General features: G+C 41.0%; 1 protein-coding gene across 26 annotated transcripts in view; it reads left to right on the top strand.

Annotated features, from left to right (window-relative positions):
- Positions 1-26234, top strand: part of NUMB (NUMB endocytic adaptor protein) — a 159438-nt gene that overhangs the window by 124313 nt on the left and 8891 nt on the right. For 11 of the 26 annotated variants that reach the window (XM_043547971.1, XM_043547970.1, XM_043547974.1 and 8 more), the window contains 4 exons: positions 19746-19820; positions 20420-20560; positions 21949-22150; positions 24448-24750. In XM_043547971.1, the coding sequence (XP_043403906.1) occupies positions 19746-19820; positions 20420-20560; positions 21949-22150; positions 24448-24750 (721 nt within the window). Of the gene's footprint in view, positions 1-5906; positions 5985-19745; positions 19821-20419; positions 20561-21948; positions 22151-24447; positions 24751-26234 lie in introns of all 26 variants that reach the window. The other 15 variants (XM_037900349.2, XM_037900353.2, XM_037900345.2 and 12 more) reach the window with 2 other exon arrangements.

The raw sequence follows: 26234 nt of genomic DNA, 5'->3' as shown, positions 1-26234 counted from the left end.
TGATGTCAGTATGGTGGGCTGCTCTTAGTTTGGCTTTGATAAACATTTGTTCCTGTGAACAGCACTTGTTCAAATGCTTTCTACTCCTGCATCTCACTTTAGGAGATTGTGTCATCTATATCCTGTAGTGCTGTTGCCACAAAATCCTGCGAAACTAATGAAGTCCAGTCAGTCAATTTTTTATCAAGGAATCAGGCTCCAAAAACCTTGAAGGTTAGGAGGGAAAATAAAATTCACCACAGGAATAATCGTAACTGTGAAGGATACAGAACTCCAGTCCCTTTTATCATTTCCCCTGTACATCTTGGCTGTGTAAGCTCTTCAGTGAAGCAGTTCGTGGAGCTTCTGTTCAGTAGTGCAGCAAAATTACTTAAAGCAGGTGGTGTTGCTGCACCTTTGCAAATTTAAGGCATCTGCTGCCAGACTTCCTTTTTAGCGAGTGTCACATGGTTTCTCACTTCAGTTTCTTCTCTGCTAGCACACATAAGAGTTGTTATAGATTTTCCTTTTCCTCGTCATGTTATGCTATAAAGTTTCTGAACTGACTTCAGTGCTTTGATTAAACTTCATCTTAAATCTTTTATTTCATTTCTGCCCCAGCCAATTTATAGCAACATGTTAAAGCTACACCCCATCCGTTCTTATGCAATGTAGCAGTGATTGGTTGCTATTTTCCTAACAGGGTTACAGATAATAATGTAAATGAGGCACTTTGTCCTTTATCAGATTTAGTTTATGTAGCTAAAAACACAAATATAGACTGACCACACTATCGAGCTGCATTCATTTTTGTCCTGTTCTGTTCTATATAAGTTCTTTTACTTACATCATTGATGTAGTGTCGAAGCTCCTTCTGTTAGTATATTAAGTGACATGGCTAACATCTGTTGTGCAGCTTATTCTTTTACTTTTCCTCTCCCCAGGGGGAGAATTGTGTGCAGAATGGAGTGTTCTGCTCTGGTAGTTTTTAAAAAAAAACCTGAAGCCCAAAAGCCAGTTAAGTATGACTGAACTTAACAAGTAGTAAAATATGTACCCATTAAAAGTTCTTAAAGCACAGTGCATACTGTTTCTTTGGAATCCATACAAGAGCAGGTATCTGATATTAGCTTGCTTGAACTACCTATTTATATACCAAACTTAAATTGAGAATAAAAGTTAAAGGTTTACCTACTTTTCCTGTGGACAGCTAAATATATTCCTTGTAAATAGTTTAATTACCTGAATAGCCTGATTATTTTAAATTGTGGACAAGTTTCCAAACTTAATTCAGCATTCAAGGTGGGGGTAGCTTTTCTGCTTGTAAGAATCTAAAGGAGGTATTTGAATTATTTATTGTGAGTCTGATACAGAAAGTATGACAACAGCACATGCCTATTCCAATTTCTGTCTTCATAGTCCTGTCTCCCAGCTTGGAACCTGAGAAACAGACATAAAATTTTCAGCCATGCTACCTACTGTAAGACTATTGAGCCTACTTTTGGCAGGGATTTTTTAAATGGTAGAACTCCATGAAATCAACGTTCATTTGGAGTTTGTTATTAGCATTTAAGACACTGTCATTTGGGTTTTATTTTTGGAATATTTCCCTCTGTCTTAGGAATCAGATTATTTGAAGCTCTTTACTTTTTTTAAGGCTCTTGTGTGTGTCTGCCATGTGCAAGATTACTAAAATATATGACTTATTTCCAGCAGTAGCATTTTGACATCCAACAATGGAATTCATCCTTAAGAGGGATTCTTGCTTTCATCCTAGATTGGTAAATTGAGCTGCTCATTTTCTGCCCTATAACCAAATATAACAGTTTGGCCTACAATCCTCTGACTTTGTTTAGGGAATGTCTGACCTTGAGAAGATTTACTTCTCTTATGGTTACCATGCCTTTAAATCTATGTTGCCTGTTCTGATTTTATGCAACTCTGACTTTTTTTTTGCAGCGAGTGTATTGTTTTCTCAAAATCCAGTCAATAGGAAGAATGGACATAGGATATACCTAGTTACAAGCAGGAGGGAACAGGTGATAGTAGTCTGGAGTTGTCAAAATGCTTGCTTGTCTGGCAGCTCATCAATAGTTACGCTTATTTTTTCTTTCCATATTTGTTTTAATAGTGTGGGATTTTTCCAAATTCCAGTTTTCTGGACTGCAGTCAACAGAATCTAGCAAATACATTATGCATTGTCTTCCACTTCTTAGGCCTGACTCATCAGCCCAAACAAAATTTTATGGGATCCTTCAGGAAGAGTGTAAAACAGGAATCTCATTGAGAAAATAATTTTTAAATCTTTTTCTCAATGTCCTCCTAAAAAAAAAAAAATACAAATTGACTTCTCCAACACATTTCGCCTGATTTGTAGAGGGTTTTGTTATCACCTCTTAGTTGATTGTAGCATATTGACCAGTGTATCTTGCAGAACTAAAATTCACAGGTCTGATTTTTTTCATTGCAGTAGAATAGCTTCAAAGAGCCACTTCAGCTATAGAAAGCCTCTGGATAGTGAGACCCTGCTAACCCTGATATCTGCACTGTGCCAAACATTTAGTTTGTGACCTGATAAGTGATAACTCCTTCATTTCGAAACTTGAATACATGAGGAAAGTGTCAGAGAATCAAAGATCCCCTTATAAATACAGTGCAGGATTAATCTTGCATGGGTGAGGTCATGGCCTACGAAATGATTGCACTCAGAGAATGAATCTGAAGTGTTGCTTAAAACTGCACATGGATGAGGAAATAGACTGCATCTAAACATATGATTATAATTTCTATCTCCGTCCCATGAGTAGTCAACAAGATGTACTATAGCCAGAAAAAGATAAAAGCAAGATTGCATAAAAGCAAAAAGATACAGCTAAGATTGAGTGGTACTTAAATAAACATGTTCTTTCATGTTTTGATGTTGGAAGTTTAGAAAAATAAATTTGAAGAAAAATATTGAAAGTGAGGACTGTGTAGATTTGTCAAAGAAATTTCTGTAACTGTAGCATATTCTATTGCTGCAAGTTAATAGAGGCAGGATGATAATTTTACTTAAAATGCCTCCCTGGTAGAATAGACACTTAGTGTACATGAGAATGTCATTGCTTTTGAAGCCCCTTGTCCTATTTTGATGCAGTGGCACAGCAATCGTGTTTGTAGTTAAGGGGTCTATGTCCATTTGTCGTCTTATTAATCTTCTTGTGAACAATGGGGCTTGCACTTTTCTATTGGTTGGCTGTATTACCAGTTGGATTTAAATTGCACATATATTAATGTTGTGATACTTAGACACTATATATAATACATACAATTTTTTTAAACCACATTACTGTCAATTAAAGAAAAGCATAGTGCAAATTGAAAAAATCTAACTTCATGCAGGAGTTAAACTTGCAGGTCTCTGTCTGCGACTCCTGTGCAAGCAGACAGTACAAAGACAAGACTGTACTTTCTTGTCTCGTGTCATATCTCTTTTGGCTTTAAGTTGCTTTAGTGTGTACTACCAGTTTCTAACTTGTCATTTTTTTTAAAAAAATGATGCATTTCTTTTAATATGTGTTCTTGTTTTAGCAGGTAAAAGAAACGTAATTTAATTATTTTTAAAACATACATTAGTTATCTCTAAACTATTAACTCTTAGTGCTGTTTAAAAAACATTTTGCATGTTGTCTTTCCATTAACCTTTTTTCCTGGGGTGTTTTAAAGAAAAAAATTTCATGTTTAACAAGTGCTTTGCTGAGAGCAAAATTAATGATTAACTATCCATGTAAAAATGAGGTCGCTTCTGGTGAATCTGTTTAGCTTTTGCTACATCTTTTAAAAGCTGTTACTTAGTTTAATACAATAGATTTTACTCAACTTGGCAGCAGCATCCAGCCCCTTCTCACTAGGTACACCACAGTGTGATTAATTCATTAGTTCCCCTACTAATATTCAGTATGTCCCATCCAAACAGAGGAGGTTTTGCTTTTAAAAAAATCTTTCTTTAGAGCCTCTTTGCTGATATAAACCTTATGTAAGAACATCTCCAAGTTTAAAGAATTTATGTACATTTAAATAGTAAAATGTGTAGTAAGCATTAAATAATTACATCTGAAAAGAATTACAGGCTGAGAATGGGGGCAGGGGCAGCGGGGCGTCAGAAAATGCAAGGTTAAGATTGATGCTCCCTTCTCAGTTTTGAGTTTCCTGGCTTTAGTGGTGTCACAACCTTAGCTTTGTCTAAATATAGAATTTTGTGTTTTAACAATCAGTTTGAATCTCAGGATATGTATAAACATGCAGATCTTTAGTATAAAAAGGCTTAACTATTGGAACATTGGCATAGATGGTGTCTTAAACTGCAGTGGGGAATGAGATGAGATTTTTCCCTGCTGTGGGTAGAGGTATCCTCTGCTGGCTACTGCTATGCCATTAGATTGTGAGCCGTCCTGTAGGAAACAATTTTTTGTTGGCAGAGAGATGAGCTGAATTATCTAACAGATCTTTCACCTCGAATTTGAATAATTCTATGACCTTGTGTGCAAATAATTTGGAGGGATAGCAAAGGCAGCATCATGCTCTTTAGGAGCCAGCCATTTAATTATTGAATGGACATGCATATAGACATGCGGTATGAGTGAGCAAGTGTTTGGGTTCTAGCTCAAGAAGATTGTACCTACCTCAGATGTATCTGAGTGTTAGTCTCTTGTTAGACTTTGGCACCAAAGGTGAAGCCAGTAAAATATGAATGAATGAATGAAATGGCTTGGCAAATTACACTTGAAATTTGCACATCTTACCCAATTAACTTGTCCATTTTTGTTTAACACCCCCACCACCAAAATCAAGCCCATGGTGTGAAGATATGCAGAGCACTGGAGTTCAATTATTTCACTGAACCACCTTCCCTCTGTGAGCTGACTTCTGTTGGATATACTTCAGAGGTGCCTTGTTCATCCTGAGGATCTGGGAAGCACACTACGAATTCATTATACCTCTTTTGTGTAAAGAGTTAACATTGAAAGGCTTCAAAATAAGTGTTGTGAGGAAACTCCTCTTGAAAGTGGGACAATTAAAGCGCAGATAAAGAGGCTCTTCAAGATTCCTGGTAGGGGGTATAGGACCCCCAGGACATAAGGAAGTGCGAGAGAAGGGTGGGCACCAAAAATGATCCATATTGTAGAGTACTTACCAAGCTTAATTCTTTGTTTAGCTTTAACAGCTTCAATTTAAAAAACAGGCTTCTGAAACAAGTGAACTTCTTGGCCATCTACAATTAAAAAAAAAAAAAAAGAAACCTTTCAAAAACAGCAAACATTTCTTGGCTTTCAGAGGAAATTGAGGGAGCACACAGAAGCAGACCCGCAAAACTTTGAGTCCAGAGCATGTTTTTTATGGCTGAGTTCTAAATTCCAAAAACTGGTTTATAGTGGAAATGGGGTCCCAAAAGTGTGTCTCTCTGTATTTAACTTTGTGCTATACGGGCAATTTTAGATGTTTCTCCAGTTTGCAAACATTCATCTTGGGAATCCTCATTTTAGCGTGAAGCAAACTCTTAGCTGTGATAAAAATTAAAAATTTACATTTCTCAGTGGTCTTAAACCTCAGAATCTGGATTGTTTAATCTCCACATCTGCTGCCAAGTTTGATTTATAACAGTACTAAAGAGGACTAAACAGGGAGACTGCTGCAGACAAAATAACCACTTTGCATGGAATTGGGTCTCCGGTTCAATTCAGTTCTCATTTCCCTCTTTTCACCAGTTTTGGGGCTGTAGCTTGTGATCTTATTAGCACTCTGTGTAAAACCTGTTTATCTGCATTTTCATGGGATTTTTCACATTTGCCTATTGCATCCTCTATGGATAACTCTAAACTCCCCTTACTTTCCCTCCATTTTCCAACTCTTGTATGTGCTTGTTGGTTTGAAACTCTGGGACACTTTAGCTACCTACAGTAATAGCACTCGACTTGTCCCCCCTGTTCCTCCAGGAAAGGAAGTTCTTCAAAGGCTTCTTTGGAAAAGTAAGTTTAATGCCTCATTTGTGCTTGCACTATAAGGAGTTACATCCCTGGTATAGCACTGTTGTAGATCAGAGTGTTATAGAAGCCACAGCAATCCATTTCAGAATGTCTACTTCTGACTGAGATGACCTGGAATGACACTTGTCAAGAAAAGAATCTGGGTAAAAGGCAGCTCAAAATAACCATCTAATGACAATCCGGCTGATTTGTGTGCAAAATTCCAGTTTTTAAATGGTTTGGTCTCCCTGACAAAACCACAGCACTAGATTGGTAATGCTGTTAACACTTCCCCTCTGGTCTCCTGAGCTCAGATTTGGACTAGGTCATATGGAAGCCAGACTGATGTATTAGAAGTTTGTCCACATCCTGAAATCATTGCAAACTTGACCATACTCTGCCCTGAACTGCCGTTTTTGATAGTGTAGGGAGAATATACTTGTAGGCACAGTGCTATAATACGCTTCCCTTTCCTGAGAACCAAATTAATTTAAGGCCATGTGAGGATGGGGCAAAAACTTAGGTTTTGTTTTTTTCTTACTGAAGTTAAGATAGTGGTTCTCAAACTTTTTTTTACTGGTAACCCCTTTCACATAGCAAGCCTCTGAGTACAACCCCCCTTATAAATTAAAAACACTTTTTTAAAATATATATTTAATACCATTATAAATGCTGGAGGCAAAGCAGGGTTGGGGTGGAGGCTGACAGCTCATGACCCCCCCCATGTAGTAACCTTGCAACCCACTGAGGGGTCCTGACCCCCCCGTTTGAAACCCCCTGATGTATAACACTTTGGGACTCAGAAACCTGCTGTCTGCAATATTTCGTTTCAGTGCAATACTACTCAGGAAAGCAACCTCTTATGTCGAGGAGATTGTGTGTGTGTGTGTGTGTGTGTGTGTGTATATGTGTATATATATATATATATATATATATAAACATAAACTCTCCATGTTGGTGTAGTGTACCAAAAGTTATTTTGCGTGGGCACACATTCTTATAGGGCAGAGATTGTAATCCTCTAACAAATCAAATTGCATTCCTTTAGTACGTCAGTAATCTGTGCCTTCCTTGTACATGGGGAACAGCAGCTATGTTAAACCATTTTAAAAGGTTTTAACTTTGCTTTAATTTATACAGGACGAATAAGAGGATTTGATTTTCAGATGTCTTGTAAAATGTAAGCTTAGCTTAAACACCTGTTAGTGGTTTGAATTTTAAAATGTTTTTATTTACTGCTTAAAGAGGAAAAGCTTTTATGGCAGATTCTCTGATCAGAAGTTTCTTCCACCTTGCTTGGGGAGTAAAAGCAGAATTAATTTCAGTAGACCTTTGGAGAAAACTAAAGTTCTTTGAGTAGATGCAGCCACGTATTCCAATGCACTGGAGCCAGACAATCTTGCCCAGCAGTACCTGTAGGGGTGGCAATTGTGCCTTGTAGCTGTAGCCACTCCCATAGCTATGAGGCTGTGCTGCCCCAGCCGCTCCCCACCCCCAGTTCCTTCTCACCACCCATGGCTGGAGTCAGAGCTCTGTGTGGTAGTCACCTCATGTTTTCTACCTCCCAATTTTGAGTTTTTTTTTTTTTCTCCATGTATATAGTCAGTCATACTATGGATGGTGTTAGTGAAGTTAATGAGTTAGGATACTTATTGCCCTGCGTGATGCACTCACCAGTGTTCAACACTGCCTGTCGGAGGGGAGGGGGATTCTGAGTAGCAATCCCTATACAAGTTACTTGCAGGGTTTAGGTGAGAGACACGCTAAGGAGCGGTGCTCCATTTGTAAGTTGTTTTCCAAAAGAACTCAGGTGGCCAGAGACTTAAGCATGCAGTAGTACTTTCTCAAGCAGGCTGTAAGGCCTGAGGGCCCATCTGATTGGTGGTCACCTTTGGACTCTGTGATTGAGGCACTCTGCTTTCCAGTGCTGGAGTCTCCCCCAAGAGATGGAGGAGCCATTCACCCTCTGTGGTTGCTGAGGAAGAAGTCCCATAAAACTAATCAGGACCATCTCAGGGCTTTTGGAGTCTCCTCTTCTGAAAAGGGTACAGACTAGCACCATACCACTTTCAGCATACAGGTTTGAGCAAGTCCATCAGATACTCCTTGGTACCAGGCTGAGACCACCGAGAACCTGTACAGTTGATTCCAGTTCCGGCTTTAGGGTGTCCGTTGAGTCTGGTACTGACGACATCAACACCGACACTGACTGTCTCCATGCCGGTGGCATATCAGGTGGCTACAGATTTACTCTGCCTGTCTGTTCCAGACTCTACACTCGTCCAGCACTTTTTTGAGGCCACAGCCTCCACCATCTCGTCGACACCATCTGGGCATGTCATAGAGACACAGGGTCCATCAAATCTGCGGCCTATAGAATTGAGGCCAGAGCCAGGCCCAGCACAGAGGACCTCGTTGGCACTGGTACACTCCTCAGCACCAACGTTATGTTCATAGGAAATCCCGCCTTCTGCTTCTGTACTGCTGCTGACCTGTGTACCAATGCCTTCCCCAGCACCAGGGGTGGGTGCTAAATATGTAGTACTAGCTGTGCTAATACCTCGTTGGCAAGAGTACTGTTGTCTGTCTGCTTGCCCCGCGAGTCTCACTGCATTCTTTAGGGATCATAGAATCATAGAATTGTAGGACTGGAAGGGACCTCAAGAGGTCATCTAGTCGAGTCCCCCAGCACTCATGGCAGGATTAAGTATTATCTAGACCTCGTCCCTGACAGGTGTGTGTGTGGTTAACATGCTTTTAAAAATCTACAATGATGGAGATTCCACATCATTGTAGGAAATTTATTCCGGTGCTTAATCACCCTGATAGTTTGGAATTTTTTCCTAATATCCAACCTAAACTGCCCTTGCTGCAATTTAAGCCCATTGCTTCTTGTCCTATGCTCAGAGGTTAACGAGAACAATTTTTCTCTCTCCTCTTTATAACAACCTTTTAAGTCAGGGATGGACAAACTACAGTCCGCAGGCCGAATCCGTCCCGCCAGCCATTTTAAGCTGGTCCTTGAGCTCTCACTGGGGAGCAGGGTCTGGGGCTTGCCCTGCTCTGTCACTCCAGCCAGGGCACAGGGTCAGGGGCCGCTCCACACGGCTCCCGGAAGCAGCTGCATGGCCCCTCTCCAGCCAGGGCGCAGGGTTGGAGGCCGCTCCACACGGCTCCCAGAAGCAGCATCATGGCCCCCTCCGACTCCTACGCGGCTCCAATGACCCCCCGCTCCAGTGGGAGTTGCAGGGGGAGTGCCTGTGGATGGGGCCATGTGCAGAACTGCCTGGCCGTGCCTCCACATAGGAGCTGGAGAAGGGACATGCTGCTGCTTCCGGGAGCTGCTTGAGGTAAGCGCCACCCAGAGCCTGCACCCCTGCCCCTCTCCCTAAGCCCCAACCCCTGCCCCAGCCCTGATCCTTCTCCTGCCCTCTGAACCCCTCAATCCCAGCCCGGAGCACCCTCCTGCACCCCAAACCCGTCATCCCCAGCCCCACCCGAGAGCCTGCACTCCGAGCCAGAACCAGCACCCCTTCCCGCACCCCAACCCCCTGCTCTAGCCCTGATCCCCCTCCTACCCTCAGAACCTCTCAGTCCCAGCCCAGAGCACCCTCCTATACCCCAAACTCCTCATCCCCAGACAGAGCTGTCCCCACACCCCATTCCCCCTCCCGAGCCCGGAGCCTACACCCGCACCCCAAACTCCTCATTTCTGGCCTCACCCCCTCCAACACCCCAACTCAAATTTTGTGAGCATTCATGGCCCACCATACAATTTCTATTCCCAGATGTGGCCCTCGGGCCAAAAAGTTTGCCCACCCCCGTTTTAAGTACTCAAAGACTGTTAATCATGTACCCTCTGTCTTCTCTTCTCCAGACTAAACAAACCTAATTTTTTTAATCTTTCCTCATAGGTCAGGTTTTCTAGACTTTCAATAATTTTTGTTGTTCTTCTCTGGACTTTCTCCAATGTGTCCACATCTTTCCTGAAATGGAACTGGACACAATACTCCAGTTGAGGCCTAATCAACACGGAGCAGAGTGGAAGAATTACTTCTCGTGGCTTGCTTACAACACTCCTGCTAATATATCGTAGAATGTTTGCTTTTTTTTTGTAACAGTGTTACACTGTTCACTCATATTTAGCTTGTGGTCTACTATGACCCCGGTATACTCTGATGGTGCAGAGGCGCTATTATGGCAGTCAGCCACAGCACCACTCACTGCACTTCATTAGGCAGTCTTTTTCCACAAGGCAGCAGGACTACCCTGGAAAGGGTCTTATGTCCTGGAGGGAAATGCCTTTTGGTTCTGGTTTCAGCCAGTTGACTTGTCCCCGTCCCCGTCCCCATCCTTTGGCATCTACTAAGCGCCAGTTTTGTCTTGTGTATCCAGGGCAGCGATCCAGTCATGATTTTTACATTCCTGTCTTCTCTGTTTGGGGACAAGATGGCTCGTTTTTACGATGTTTGGGACTTGATTACCACGGACAGCTGGGTCCTAACTCGATCTGATATTGCTTATGCTATCTAGTTCCTTTCCATCCTTTCTCCCCACCTTCCTTCCCGTCCCTTTTCAGCAACCTCTTTCGTGAGACACTGTTCCTTGAATAGGTTCAGTCTCTGCTAGATTTGGGAGCTGTGGCATAGGTTCCTCCGCAGCAACAGGGTTGGGGGTTTTATTCCTGGTACTTTCAAGTTCCCAAGCGAGGGGTGAGACCTGCAAAATTAACAAATATATCAGTTACATGAGGTTCTGGATGGTCACCCTAACAACTGCCCTCACATTAAATCACAATGACTGGCGTGCTGCCCTGGACCATCAAGATACTTATTTCCACGTAGTGATTTTCCCGAACCACAGGAGATTCCTATGGTTTGTTGTGTCGAACCAGCACTATCAATACACCAAACTCAGTTCCCTGGATCTTTACCCAGTGTATGGTTGTGGTGACTGTGTACCTCAGGAAAAAGGAAATTCATATCCTCCATATATGGAGGATTGGTTACTGAGAGGCAAGTCCAGGAAAGATGTCCTTTCTTACGTGCACATCTCAGTATACTTACTCGATTGCTTGGGCCTCACCCTAAACAGGAAGTCAGCGTTGATCACTATTCAAAAAATCTAGTTCCTTGGGGCCTTAATAGATTCTAGTAGTCTGAGACATTTTCAGATGATTCGTCGCCTTTGTCTGGAGCTCAACCCTCTACCACAGTTTGAGTGTGCCTGGAGCTGCTGGGTCACATGACTGTACACACAAATGCTCCATTTTGCCAGATTGCATCTTTGCCCCCTCCAGATGCAGCTGAAGTCAGTCAATCGTCCGACCCGTCATCCCTTGGACAGACTGGTCCAACTTCCTCTACCAATCCGGGGCACCTTATGGTGATGGAGATTCAGGGCAGTGTATGCCAGGGCATTCCTCTTGCTTGGTCCCCACCGACTAGGATTATTGTCAATGACCTCTCTTTAAGAAGCTGAGGAGCACATCTGGGGTCACTGAAAATTCAGAGCCTGTGGTCAGAACAGGAAGCTTCACTGCATATCAATGTCCTGGAGCTTCAGACCATCTACAGTTCCTGTCACACTTTCCAAGATCACATCAAGGGCTCAGTGGTTCACATACTCACTGACAATACCACCACGATGTATTACATGAACAGACAAAGGAGGAGCACACAAGTGTTCTGTGTCAGGAGATGATCTTGCTCTGGCAGTTTTGCATCGGGAAGAACATTACTTCGGTAGCCGATTGATTCTTTACCTCAGGTAGAGTAATTTGCGGATTGACTTAGCAAGTGTTTTCCCCTGAGTTATGAGGGGTCTCAGAAGCCCAGTGTTCTGAAGTCCATCTTTCCAGTTTGGGGCATTCCATTTGACCTATTTGCCACGAGAGACAAGAAATGCCATCTGTTTTGCTCTCTAGAAGTGATGTTCAGTTTGGACTTCCTGACTGATGCTTTTCACCTCAGTTGGGAATTGGCACTCCTATAGGCTTTCCCTCTGATTCTGATCATCCTCAAACAGAAATTGGACCATACCCAGCTCATCCTCATTGCTCCGGCATGTCTGAGGCAACATTTGGTTTTCCATCCTTCTCGCATTATTGGTTTGGCCTCCCACATCCCTTCCTCTTCATCCCGAGCTCCTGACTCAGCATCAGTCAGATTTTGCATCCCACAGCCTGATCTCTGCATCTCACTGCATGGCTGCTCAGTGGTTAAATTAGGAGGAAGATCAATGTTTAGAGGCTATTTGACAGGTCCTATTCATAGTAGGAAGCCTCTACCAGAATGGCCTATTTGGTCAAATGGAAGCGTTTTTTCGATATGGTCATTGGCCTGTGGAGTTCAACCAAAGCTGACAGGTATCCAGGGCATCTTGAAATACTTATGTCATCAGTTGTACTTAGTTTGTTGAGGGCACATCTGGCAGCGATTCTGGTGTTTCCAGGGGCAGTTGGTAACAAGGTTCTTGAAAGGAGTCCCTCATCTCCACCCACCAGTGAGAGAGAAGTTCCTTTGTGGACCCTTAATACAGTCTTAGTGGCTCTGATGGGACCGCCATTCAAGCCTCGGGCATCTTTTTTTCCTCTCCTTATGCCAAAATATTGCATTTCTGGTAGCAATAACATCTGCAAGGAGATTGTGAGAGTTGTAGGCTTTGATGGCAGAGCCTCCTTACACGCAGCTCTCCAAAGATATAGTGATCTTGTGGTCACACACTAAGATTTTATCTAAAGTGGTTTCTCAATTCATTTTAACCAAGTGGTGTGCTTACCTATGTTCTTTCCTCAGCCACATTCAACCCTGGAGAGCAGCATCTTCACATGCTGGATGTCAGGCAATGCCTAGCCTTTTACCTGGACAGGACTAAACCTCTTCATGATTCTCCATGTCTGTGTTGTATGCAGACTGAATGAAGGGACAAGGAGTCTCTTTGCAGATGATTTCTAGGTGGATAACTTCCTCTATCAAGACAGCTTACAAAATAGGTCTGCTACACACCCACAAAAGGTGCAACCTCATTCTGCGAGAGCTCAGGCTATGTTGATGGCATTCTTAAGTTCTGTTTTAATATTGGACGTCTGCAGGGCTGCCATTTGGTCAGCTGTGTGTATGTTTATGAACCATTATGCCACTACCACAGCATCCAGAACAGACACAAACTTTGGAAAGGCAATTCTGCAACCTTGTTTAGGCAGACTCCAAGCCCCATCTCCTGTGAGTACTGCTTGTGTCACCTACATGGAATAGGTGGCTGCATCTGCTCAGAGAAGAAAAAAGTTACTTGCCTGTATTGTAACTGTTCTTTGAGATGTGATACAGAAGGGTATTCCACAATCCTCCGTCTGTCCCTTCTGCATCAGTCTATGCGCTTGACCTTTGGTGTGAAGGAACATAGTGAGGCTAGGGCGGTGCCCCTGCAGATAGCTGGGGAGGAGCTTCAGGCATGAGTACAACCATACGGGTACTGCTAGACCAGATTCTCTGGCTGCTGGGCACACACACACCTGCAAAGAATACACTTCTGTATCATGTCTCGAAGAACAGTTACAATAGAGGTAAGTAACAGTCTTTTACAGTACATGCCACTTACAGAAAGAGCTACATCTCCATCCATATTTCTTCCTATAAGCTGGGAAACGCATATTCTGCTGTGATGGGTATAAATAATGAAGTGAGAGTCTTTCACTCAAGGCCCACGTATCATATGTGAGAGATCTGTCATATAGGACAGATGTAATTAGATTGCTCTGTTGTAAAAGCAATGTTTAGAAAAGACTCTGCCTAAAACAGCCTACACTGTTTTGAGTGGAGCTTTGTGCTGTTTACAGCTTAGAATTACAAATATTTCTTTCTTAATGGTGAAGGGAGAAACCACAAAGTTATCACATTAAATGAGATGTCTTTCTCTTTACTATATATTGGCATTCCTATCCAATGTCATGCTATAAATACAAAAGTAGAGATGTGATTGCGTACAGGAACATAAATTGCACACAGCAACTCGTAAAGAGCAATATCTTGCACACACTTTCAGGAAAGAGAACTTACTTAATACTTGAACTCATAAGACTCAGCAACTCCTTTTTCTGATAGGCAGTATTTTGCTACGGTTTTCTCATCTTGCTCTTGGTTGTATTACAATTTCCAAAAGGAAAAAGATTTGGTTCCTTTTAGTCAGTTAAGCTTTCAATCAGCATTTAAAAACAGTGATACTAACCACTAGTGGAATTTAAGAAATTGATACGTTAACTGCCTAAATTATGACATTGGAAGTCATCATGCAAATCTAGGGGAAAAATCTATTTTTCATATAACAAAGTGTAGCTTTTACCAGGAATATCTGTAATAAATTGTGTTTAACATGCACCTTTGGTACTTCATCTGTATGTTCCCTACTGATCAGCTTCCACTGAGACTAATTAGGTGCTCCAAATCTTATAGGAGCTTAAAACTACCACAAGTTTTTTTAAAAAACTAAGCAAAACACTTGCCTGCTGTGATAAGAAATCAAACCTGGATCAGTGACATATGAATAGATCTTTCAACCGCCAGGGCTTGTGCTTCTAATAGGGGATATTACTTGTGGCTAACTTTGAAAGGTTCCAAGGTAGTACACCTTAAAATCATAAAATGAAGTATGAAAATTCTATTTTAAGGTCATTAAAAGTTCCTAAAGCTTCATTTTCTGAGCGCTGTGCAACACATAAATTAATGTCCTGCCTTTATAGGTGGAAGGGTGTAATTTTTTTAAAATAAAACTTGTCTGTGGTGGAGTTGTGATGAGTAAGCTCAGGTGGAAGTGGTCAGCACATGTATTCCACTGCCACATGTGTATTTATGTGTAAAGTGTAGGCATGCATATGTCAGAGGCATATGCCTGTTTGTCAAAAGCTGGGAATGGGCGACGGGACGAATCAGTTGATGATTAACTATTCTCTTCATTACCTCTGGGACACCTGGCACGGCCACTGTCAGAAGACAGGATGCTGGGCTAGATGGACCTTTGGTCTGACCCAGTATGGCCATTCTTATGTCTCTGTATATATACATAGAAATTATAAATATATCTGTGTATTTTTGTATAGGGTTCAGACTTGAGTTGACACAGCAACAAAATAAATGGAAGCAGCTCGTACCTCTTAAGGTTTGTCTACACTGCAATTAAACAGCCCCTTCCCAAGCCAGTTGGATAGGTCAGCTGCAAGTGTTTAATTGCAATATAGATGTTTGGGCTTGGGCTGGAGCCTGGGCTCTAGGACCCTTTGAGGTGGAAGGATCCTAGCAGCCAAAGGTCAAACATCTGTACGGCAATTAAACAGCCCTTTAGCCCTCGCCCTGTGAGCCCGAGACAGCTGGCACAGGCCATCCACATGTCTAATTACAGTGTAGATATACCCTTAAACTACATCTACACTTGGAGCTAGGAGTGTGATTCCTGGCTCACACAGACATACACTAACTCTCATCAAGCTAGCATGCTAAAAATAGTGTAGCCACAGCACCACAGGCAGTTGTGAGCAGAAGCATGGGCTAGCCACGCTACGAACAAATCTGTGGGGTCCAGATGGGTTTGTATTCAGAGTGGCTAGCCCATGCTGCTGCTCACCTCTGCCTCTGGTGCCGTGGCTACACTACTATTTGTAGTGTGCTAGCTCAATGAGAGCTCCTTTGAGTGTTACACCCCCAGGTCCAAGTGTTGGATGTAGCCTGAGCTATTGTTCTAGTCTAAGGCAGTGCTAACTGGCTGACATTCAGAAATCTGTCTTAATCTAACTGGCTGGAAACTTGTATTTAAAAATGAAATCTTTTATTTTGCAGTATCTGAGTCAGCTAGATGCATAGTGGTCAGGATTGTTTTACTTTGCTGTTTTAAAGCTTTTAATGTCACAAAACTTGCATATAGACATGTAAAAAGAAAAGGAGTACTTGTGGCACCTTAGAGACTAACCAATTTATTTGAGCATAAGCTTTCGTGAGCTACAGCTCACTTCATCGGATGCATACTGTGGAAAGTGTAAAAGATCTTTTTATACACACAAAGCATGAAAAAATACCTCCCCCCACCCCATGCTCTGTGTGTATAAAAAGATCTTCTGCACTTTCCACAGTATGCATCCGATGAAGTGAGCTGTAGCTCACGAAAGCTTATGCTCAAATAAATTGGTTAGTCTCTAAGGTGCCACAAGTACTCCTTTCCTTTTTGCGAATACAGACTAACATGGCTGTTACTCTGAAACCTGTCATCTAGACATGTGACTCTAATTCCATATTGCCTCTTAATTTTAACACCTTAACTGCCATGAGAGAAACTATTCTTTAGAAAAGAACTTGCACTTCAGTCTGCTGCTTTCTTCTACTACTGATGTCCATTTTTAGGCATTGATGTAACCCACTGGTCAGGGGCCTGCACTTTAACAGCATTGATATAATCCAAAAGCTACCTGTGTGGCATTGAGAGGCTGCTATAGTCTCTGCATATGTCCTTGGTGGAGATCAAGATGGAGTTACCTAATAACATAGGTTGAGACTTTTGGTCCAGCATATCTTGTTAATTTGTGTGTCTAGTACTTTCAGTGCCTATAACTTTTGGCTTTTGCTCACTCACGCTTTGTTGATTATACTTGATGTAATACACTGGGGTCTCTGGCACAACTTAATCTATATAGCCTGGTGAATAGGATATCTTCTGTCATGGTGGAGTCAATACTTCATGCACTCTGTCTTGGCAGCCCCAAATATTGCTAACACAGTAAGTGCCATATGTACAGATACCCATATCTCCATTCTGACCATTGACACAATCCTCTCATTTTGCTCCACTAATTATGGGAGGAGTTTTTTGCACTTTGTGCTTTGTTAGGATTCAGGAATGCTATCAGCATTCCCTTCACACTGTTTAGTATTTTGAACCAAGCTGGGAAGGATAGGCTAAGGATTCAGCAGATGGAAGAGCTGTAGAAAGTCCACACTTCTAAGGGGACAGAAAAGGAGAACGTCACTAGCTGAATTTTAGAGGATCTGGGACTGTGCAAAAAGGATAAATAAAGCTTTCCCATTTTTAATATAAAGACTATCAAGGATCTCCAGCGAAAATAGGAGTTCCTTGCCTAAGTCTTCCAATAATCGGGCTTCATTATCTACCTAATTCTTGACCAGGTGATAGAATAAGAGTGCAACAACCTTTGGAATAATTTTCAACTCAGTATAAAAAATAGAAAAACAAATATCTTGTGCTAAGAGACTGCAGGCTATGTCTCACTACATTTAGAATACAGACTGCAAGGACTATAGTAAGAATTCTGTTAATTTGTTTTTGAGGTAAGTCTTAAAGGTGGGCTCTAGTAGGAAAGTTTCAATCCTTGATTTAGGAGGTGACAGTCCTATGCTGGCAAACTTGAATTTGCGCTGTGCAAGAAGTGGCATACGTATTCTCATCTTCCAGTCTCTTCACTCTGAGAAATACATGGAGGAGTTTCATGGCTTCATTAAATTGGGATTTGGCGATATGTGAGTAAAGGATGAGGATATAGTTTTCTTGGGATCAATGCTTGCTTCTCGAAGCACATGGCTGAGTTTGTTTTCTAAAAAGAGTTGTAACAAGTTTTGCTTCTTTAGTAGATTTTGAAAAGACCCTTCCCCGAAGCTTTACTCTCCTAGAATGAGGTCGTATTTACTCTTTGGAGAAAGTTGTTTTCCTTATTCTTCCCACCCAGCTTCATCACATACCTTTGTTTTTTCCTGACTTTTATATTTGCTGAAACAAAGATATTGATTAACATTATGGATGATTTAAAAGAAACTGGTACCCGTTTTAAAAGAAGTCAAAGGAGAGACATCTAGATTTGTGAAGAATTTTGAAGTTATGGAAGTTGTTGATTGAGAGCTGGGAGCACAGGCCCAAAGAGTGTGGCTATCCCATATTTACTGCCTTCTAAAACAAAGAATTTTAGAAATCATTTATTTATATATTGCAATATTTTCTGTTTGTTCAGCCTGGCTGATAACCTACATTCTAAAACTGGGCCCCTTTCCATAGCTTTCTTTCCTAAAGTCCTCTAAATTAATCTTCCTTACAATTCAGTTCCAGGTACCATTATCAGTGTTTATCTTAATGTGCTGGTCTTCCCCCTGTATCTCGCTGATTCAGAAATCAGGGACCGTCGGTTGCAGTTACAACAAACTACAAAGTCCTCTTCTCCCTCTCCCCTCCCCCCCACTTCATCTTTCCTCTGATAATGTAACCACTGTAATACAAGTGAAGGCTTACCACTCCAGCACACCTAATAGAATATCCTATCCATACACTGTAATTCTAAAATCAGTATTGCATAAATGGAACATTCATTGGCTTTAAATTGGGATGAATCGTGGATTTCAGCAGTGTTCCAGTGCTTTATGTATGAGGATAAGTAACTCATGGAAATCCGTGATGTAGCCATAGAGGAACCATTTTAAAAACTGCAGTTCTTACACAGGAAGATCACCAGAGATCACTCATTCATCCACACTTCTGCTGCTATGCTCCATTGCAGTGGCCTGAGGGGTGATACCCAAAGGTCTCACTGAGATGGCTGTTTATAGTACTGACCGTTGTGGCGTGATGGAAGCCTAGTGTATAAAACAAACCAGGAAGAAAGGAAATTGTTTATCTGGCTGAGACGTGAAAAGGATATGTAAGCATGAAAACCTGAAGTATAGATCCTTTTTATTTTTTTTATTTAATTTTTTAGTCAGGAGTAGGAAAATGCAATACTTTGGAAAAGAAATTTTTCTTCTAGCCGCATTTCTGAGTAACAACCAGCAAAATGGTGTTTTTAACTAAACTGAGAAACTGCTCCATCTCTAATGTGAGATGTCATTCTTTAAAAATTGTTTTATCTGATGATGGGTGTTATGCACTATTTTGCAATTTTCTCTTAAATGAAACAGTTTAATATCCAAAAAATAAATGGCACTTTTAGCTTTTCAAGTTCTTCCTCTCAGCTTCCCATGTTTCTGTTGGTCTCCACTCAGAGCAGGTAAAAGCTCCCACAGTCAAATTTTGGATGCTTGCCAAAGTGCTCCATGTAAAATATTAACCTTTTCATCTTGTAACACAATGCTCTCTAGACATATTAAACATTTTAATAAAGATTTCCTTAAGTGTCACTGCACGTTTAGTGCATAGCTAATAGCTGAAAAACACATTTACCGTTAATGCTAAGTGCAAGTATTATGCATTAAAGGTGCATAGCACTAATAACATTTTGCAGGTGATTCTAATACTGTGATTTAAGGTGATGCCGTGATTCTGCCACACGATTATTGGGGGAGAGGGCTAGGGTGGTGGAAAGATCAGGTAAGAATTCTTACATTGTTTAAACTTGTGCTATAGAAGCTACCTGTGGTGTAACTCCTTATGCATTAGTGTTATCTGACTTTTTAATTTTCTTGGTTGACCTTTTTAAATGGGTGAACAATTCAATCTTGAATTCTTTGCCTATAAATGAATGTATTAACCTGTCTTTAATTTCACCTGTTCTATTCCTTTCCCTTCCCCTGTCCCCCCCTCATTTGCATTGTGTTTCTGAAAGACTGGCTTTGGCTTGGTTCTCTGAATGTTTTGCAGTTTGATTTGAGTATCTGGCTTTGGGCATCTCTACTGAACTTGGACTTCATCTGCACTTACTATTGTGGTTCTTGGAAAGCGGAAGTAGCTGTACAATCTGAAAACATTGCTGTAATACTGTGTTTTTCCCTTTTCTTCCCTTGAAAGACTGGAAAGAAGGCAGTTAAGGCAGTCCTGTGGGTTTCGGCAGATGGACTCAGAGTTGTAGATGAGAAAACTAAGGTGAGACTTTGATTTTACATTGTATCAAAATGCCTCTAATCTTTGGTACCCCTATTCTTTTTTGGACAAGTACTTGTCCACTGAAAGAGAGGCCTATATGCACGTGACCAGTTTAATTATTCATTACGTAGTGAAAATAAACTGAAAGTTGTAGTGAACCATTTGACATGCATATTTTTACTGTCTTATTCTGCAGTGCACCCTGTGCTCATCTGACTAAACATAGCAGTTAATGTGAGCCTGGAATCCTGTTTTTGTTTCATCTGCCAGGAAAGCACATTTTCCTAATCATTTCTATCCATGTAGTAATGCAGAGTTCCCCTGACCCTGACGTCCTTTATGTACTAGTAGAGATACATGAGAGATTAATGTATAAAGAAATTTATATTGATCAATCCAGTTTACAGTGCATCTGAAGTTCCAGATCATTGTATCTTATGAGCAAGCTTCCAAAAATGCAGCAAGGGAGTTAAATAAAACGTACAGTAAGGAGAATCATATGTCTCTGAGATTTAGGTAGGTAACATGGAAAATGACTTGTTTTTTTAAGTAAGCACCTGTTTACACTCTTGTTTTTTTGGGGTGGGGGTTTCCTTTAGGATCTTATAGTTGATCAGACAATAGAGAAGGTTTCTTTCTGTGCTCCGGACCGAAATTTTGACAGGGCATTCTCTTATATCTGTCGAGATGGCACTACCCGGCGTTGGATATGCCACTGCTTCATGGCTGTAAAGGACACAGTAAGTTGAGTGTGATAGTCTGCATTTAGCTTCTGGTGCGGCTAGGAGGAGGAAGAGCTGCACCCCACAGATTTTTGAAGTCTATATGTAATAAAACTTAAATTTACCTAGAGAATATGCTCCAAAGGGTTTTTACCCTAAACCAAAATATTGTATTACTATTTGATTGCAATTCTATGGTTGCAGTTCTAATTCTTTGTTTGAATTGTTTGCTTCCCGATTTGTGGTAGCCTAGTCATCTTATGGAGAGAGATGGTACCCAGCACGGTGTATAAATGGAAGGCAGTCAGAACAGAACTACACATTTAAAAATAAAGACAGAAGATACTTGTATCTGAAAATGTATACAGCTGAAAACTGAAATAGAAATGACAGTCTGAGGTAAAAACTCTATAGAGGGTAATTAAATATAGACGTGGTGGTAGTGTTTTGAGGCCTCTTGTGTGCAAACACACATAGAAGGCCAAGTAATTCTGATCCTCAGAATTAAAATTAAACTGCATAAATTGTGATCACCTTTGGCTTATAAAAATTAAAAGGAGACTGGGAAGCCGGTTACTTCTGTCGCAACTTATAGGACAGTAAGTTTTTTTGAATTCCAGACATCAGCAGTAATATTGGAGTTGTCTTTTAGAAGGCTTGAAAGCTTTTTATACAATAATAAAATAACTTTGTGTGCCTACATCCAGGCCAGCCAAGGTCAAACTAGACTGAGTCATGAAGATTCTTAGCGTTTCACTGCTGTTGTGATGAACCTCCCTTCCTGGCCTCTCATTTTCTAAATAGGGGGATAAGATGTGGGGAAGCTCCCTTTTGTATCACAGTAGCCTTGTTCTTTGTTTAGTAAAACTGGGGTTGTTATGGAACCATTGTAAATCTTAATCTTGAGCATATTATGGACAGCCATTTTTCAAAAAGTCTGCCTCTAAGTACTAGTTTAGGTCTGCAGTCAGGGTCATTACAGGAACAAGTACTCAAGATTTGTGAGCCAGAGGGAGCCCTCTGAAAATTTTCTACCTCTGTAACAGTGGCAACCTTTTGGACTTGAGTGCTTGCTACTCCAAAAAATGGCTGTACGGAGTTCCTCTGAGCACAGTTGAACCCAAAGGCAAATTATTCCACTAGTATCTTAGTCGCAGTTGAACTAAACAGCATATCTGGAAAACTCTTACGCTGGGCTTTTCCAGCAATGTTTGTGTAGTAACAGAAGAGAGTCTTTGTACGCAAAGGGTTAATTTAAACCCATGCAGTATGACCAGGCCTAGCAGTTATCTGAGGCTCCTTAATTAGATTCTTCTTGGGAAAGGCAACTATCACTGAGTAATACACAAAACACATGTATGTATGGTTGTGCCAGTTCCTATATGATGCAATGTCTTCTTGTACAGGGGGAACGGTTGAGTCATGCTGTGGGCTGTGCGTTTGCAGCATGCCTGGAGCGAAAGCAGAAACGAGAGAAGGAGTGTGGAGTGACTGCCACCTTTGATGCCAGCAGAACCACATTCACAAGAGAGGGATCTTTCAGGGTCACTACAGCTACTGAACAAGCAGAAAGAGAGGAAATAATGAGACACATACAGGATGCTAAAGGTAAAGGACTGCAAGTTGTGTGATTTTTTTTTTTTTTTTTTTTTTGCTTACCATGGACAATCTGTACAAGTGACTCATAGTCTATGCAGAGAATAAAGGATTAACTTCCCCACAAACTCCTATAGTTCTGGGAAAAACAAGGCTAATCACATGGTGCAGCATGCTTGTCATTCGCTGAACATTTAACGTCCGCGTAAAGATATGAAATGATCCCAGCTGCCTTCATTTCCCTACATGCCTCCTAGAAAATCACAAAACACTGATCCATGTGTGAATGCAACTAGAAAAAGCTTCTACTTTTTGTTTGTTTTTCTTAGCAGGTAGGCTAAAAGGCCTCTTGTAGAGGGAAGATGGTAGGTCCCAGGATAAAGGGATTTACAATGAAAATGGTCCAGGGACTTTTAAAAAGCTTTAAAAAAAAAAAAAAAAATCAGTAAGGAAAAAATATAAAATCCAGCCATTTTTGAAGAGTTTTAAACTCTGGCTTTAGACCAAAAATATCTCTCTGGTTTTGATGATACTGTTCAATTTGCTGGAAAACTGATGGCTTTATACCCAAAGAGAAAATATTGGAGATGTAAAGGTATCCTTTATGAGTCAGTTGCATTTGTCACGTTTTCTTCATTAGTCAGATGAATAAGTGATAATGGGGTTATACAGAATTGCACAGTTAGAATGAGGGACCTGAAGTAAAGGTGTTAAAGGGTCTAGAATATTTTAGGGTTTGTGTAAAGATGGCTCCATCTTCAGACCCCAGTTTTTTTGTCAAATAAATAAACTATTAAATGAGTTGGGGCCTTCCGTATTTTCTAGTAGCCTAATAATACAAAAAGTAGTATTCTCCATTGTTTGTTTGACAATTCAGTAGAAGTTATCTCTAATAAAAACTCCCATAACAAGTTTCATACTTCCACTCTGAACTTGCTAAACCTTAATCTTGATATATCTTGTAGTCTTCATCAGCTACCCACTATTCCCGATACATCAATTTTAAAACTTACTAACTGAAGCTTTAACTCAGAAGTCAATGTAACTCCATGGCATGAATCACAGAAAATACTGTCTCAAGGTGTGAAATCTTTTTCAAGGAAGACTTATTAAAGTTTTTTCAGTTGAGTGAACAGCGTTCTGAGTAGTTGTGGCTAATAGGAATTGAAGGGGGTGGGACAGCCCAGTAAGTTCCTTCTTTGAATACTTACCACTTTAGATATCTCCAGAGTAATGTTTGTCTTTCAGATCTCTGTTTGTTCTGTTGAAGCCTGTTGGAAGAAATTCACTTTTTTAAGAGATGCTTAGAAAGCAGCAGCACTGTACAGTTGAGAGGGTTCTGTGCGTGCTGGTTTCTCTACTTAGTGATGTTTAATTCTCCTAAAAATGAATGACGTATGCCACAGCTAGAGAGGTGCATTTTTATACCATATCCCATCCATCATGAGTTGTAGCACATCTAATATTCTAGTAAAGAGTGCCTCCTAGGCTGGAATTATTGTTGTAGTGGTTTAGTATTGTCAATCTGATATGTGGACATTAGTTTGTAAGTGCATTCACTCGTGACCTAATCTGGGCTTAAACTTCTACATGTCCAAAACTAAGCTTGGTCCACTGCTTCACCAGGAAGTAGGTTTCAAGTGACATAACTAAAAATTAAGCATCTGTGCTCTTACTTTGAGCAGCTTTTGGTGAAAATGTAACTAGTGACTGGCAGCTGCTCTGTCTGGAAAGGTAAATAGAATTGAAAATCTGCCTCTTCATCCTGTTCTGAGGTAAACCAGAGACTTTGGCTTTCTGGGACATGTAAATTGTTTAGTGACTTAATTGAATAGAAGTTACACTAACAATTCTGTCCATATGTTGTTCACCTCACAATTTTGCACAAGTTTATAAAATAAGAATGGGGCTGTATTTTTAATCTTACAAGTTTTTGTGTGTGTGTTTGTTTCGGGTTTTTTGAGCCACAAGTAAAACTGAATTCCTTTTGGTTTAGGAACACTTGACATACCACCACCACCAAGCAGCTAAAAAGGAATATACATTTTACACAGCGCCTGTCCATGTAAAGTGCATGGTCTTACTTTGTGTTAAATACACGTGTGTGCAAACAGTTGCCAATGGTGAAATGAACAGCTGTAGAGAACTGATTTTTCTGTTGTAATATTAACACTTTGATCGACAAAGGCAGTTTTAACTATAATTACAGCAAGTTTATCCTCTGAAAACACACCAATACTGCTGACCCGGGAAAAGTGTTTAGCAGTGCTTCACTTTCCTAAACTTTTATGTTCTGTTTCTTTTCACAGCTGAAACAGAAGTGAAAACAGCAGCAGCTCCCAGTGCTACACCCAGCAATACTGCCCAATCTCCTGGCTCCCCAACCTCTCCCACTGCTGACATCACTGCTTCTCTAGATAAAGAGATGAACCATCCCCATGCTATCCCACGAAGGCATGCCCCTATAGAGCAACTTGCCAGGCAAGGCTCTTTCCGAGGTTTCCCTGCCCTTAGCCAGAAGATGTCCCCCTTTAAACGCCAGCTGTCATTGCGAATAAATGAGCTGCCTTCAACAGTGCAAAGAAAGACAGACTTCCCCATGAAGAACTCAGGTAAAAGCAAGTGTGTGTTCTACCACAGTGGTTCTCAACCAGGAGTCCGGGGCCCCATGTGGGGCCATGAGCAGGTATCAGGAGGTCCACCAAGCAAGGCCAGCATTAGACTTTCTGTGGCTCATTGCAGAAAGCTGAAGTCCCACTGCATGGGGCTGAAGCCTGAGCATTGTAGCTTCACAGGGGGCCCCTGCAGCATGGGGCCCCAGGCAGTTGCCCTGCTTGCTACCCCTTAATGCCGGCCCTGGCTTTTATATGCAGAAAAACAGTGGTTGTGACACAGGTGGCCCGTGGAGTTTTTATAGCATGTTGTGGGGGGCCTCAGAAAGAAAAAGGGTGAGAACCCCTGTACCGTAACATTATCCTTTGCAAGTGCAGAAGACAAAAGCTTCCTGCATGCCTCTTACCTCCTGGTTTTAACCATGCAGCTAACTTGCTCAGTGCTGTTTTAATGTGCCAGTTCCTTCTTTCCACTTCACTTCAGATAGCCTGCTACTAACAAAAGTGTCACAGCTCAGAAGAACTGTGTTGACAGGGAAGGGATTAGGGTTTCACATGTAAATCATCAGCACAAGGTAAACTGACTTGTTCTTGGTGTTTGAGACTTCCAAGAAAAGCTCAGGAAGAGGTGTTGGTGAATTAGTAGGTGGCACTCTTCCCTCTGTCATTAAACCAAAGCCAGGTGTGATGGTAGGGGGCTCTGTACTAATAATGGCTTTTGAGATGTAAAATGCTAAAGTCTTGACCACTTGTGATCATTAAAGATCCTATGACCTTTTTCGCAAGTGTTATCCTAGAGGTCCCTGTCAAATTCTGACTCCCTAAATTCTTCTTCAGAGCAGTTAAATGAGCTGCTTTTGCCTCCCCAATGAAAACAACTTTGTTTAGTATTAAGTGGTGCAAAGTGGCTGTATTTCAGTAGTGTGTGATGCCATGTCTATTAAACTTTGAAGCTTTCACACTAAATTATCCCAATACAAATGTAAGTAGTGACGATTATGCAATATAGTAATAAAATTATATACACACACTAGAATCCCAGTAAGTAGGATATCCTGCTGCATGGCTTATATTCTGATAGCCCCATTTTAAAGATCTGTAACCTTAAAGTTTAAAAAAAAACAACTGAATAACGACCAAAACAGGCAGTATTTACATGTCTTCATTTGTTAATCTTTTCATCTTTAAGCTCTGATGTTAAAGCAGAAGTTGCCAAATTTCACATCTGTTTAGCATCTGGTAATGAACAACTTAGTACTAGCTAAATACATTCATGTTAAGAATTTATTCTGTTACTGTCCCATTTTTGCAGTTGTCATTTCCTTTCAGTATCGGGTTAAATGGGTTCTTTGGGAGGTGTCCCGATAAAGTACTGTCTTGATTAAGCATGTACCATTTAAGTGGCATACACTCCATTTGCTTTAGCCCAGTCTTCCTTTCAGAGTAACAGCCGTGTTAGTCTGTATTCGCAAAAAGAAAAGGAG

Source organism: Chelonia mydas, chromosome 6, assembly GCF_015237465.2.
Source record: "Chelonia mydas isolate rCheMyd1 chromosome 6, rCheMyd1.pri.v2, whole genome shotgun sequence".
In the NCBI taxonomy this organism is placed as follows: Eukaryota; Metazoa; Chordata; order Testudines; family Cheloniidae; genus Chelonia; species Chelonia mydas.
Note: the sequence above shows the minus strand (reverse complement) of the source record. Positions and strands in the feature narration are given on the sequence as shown.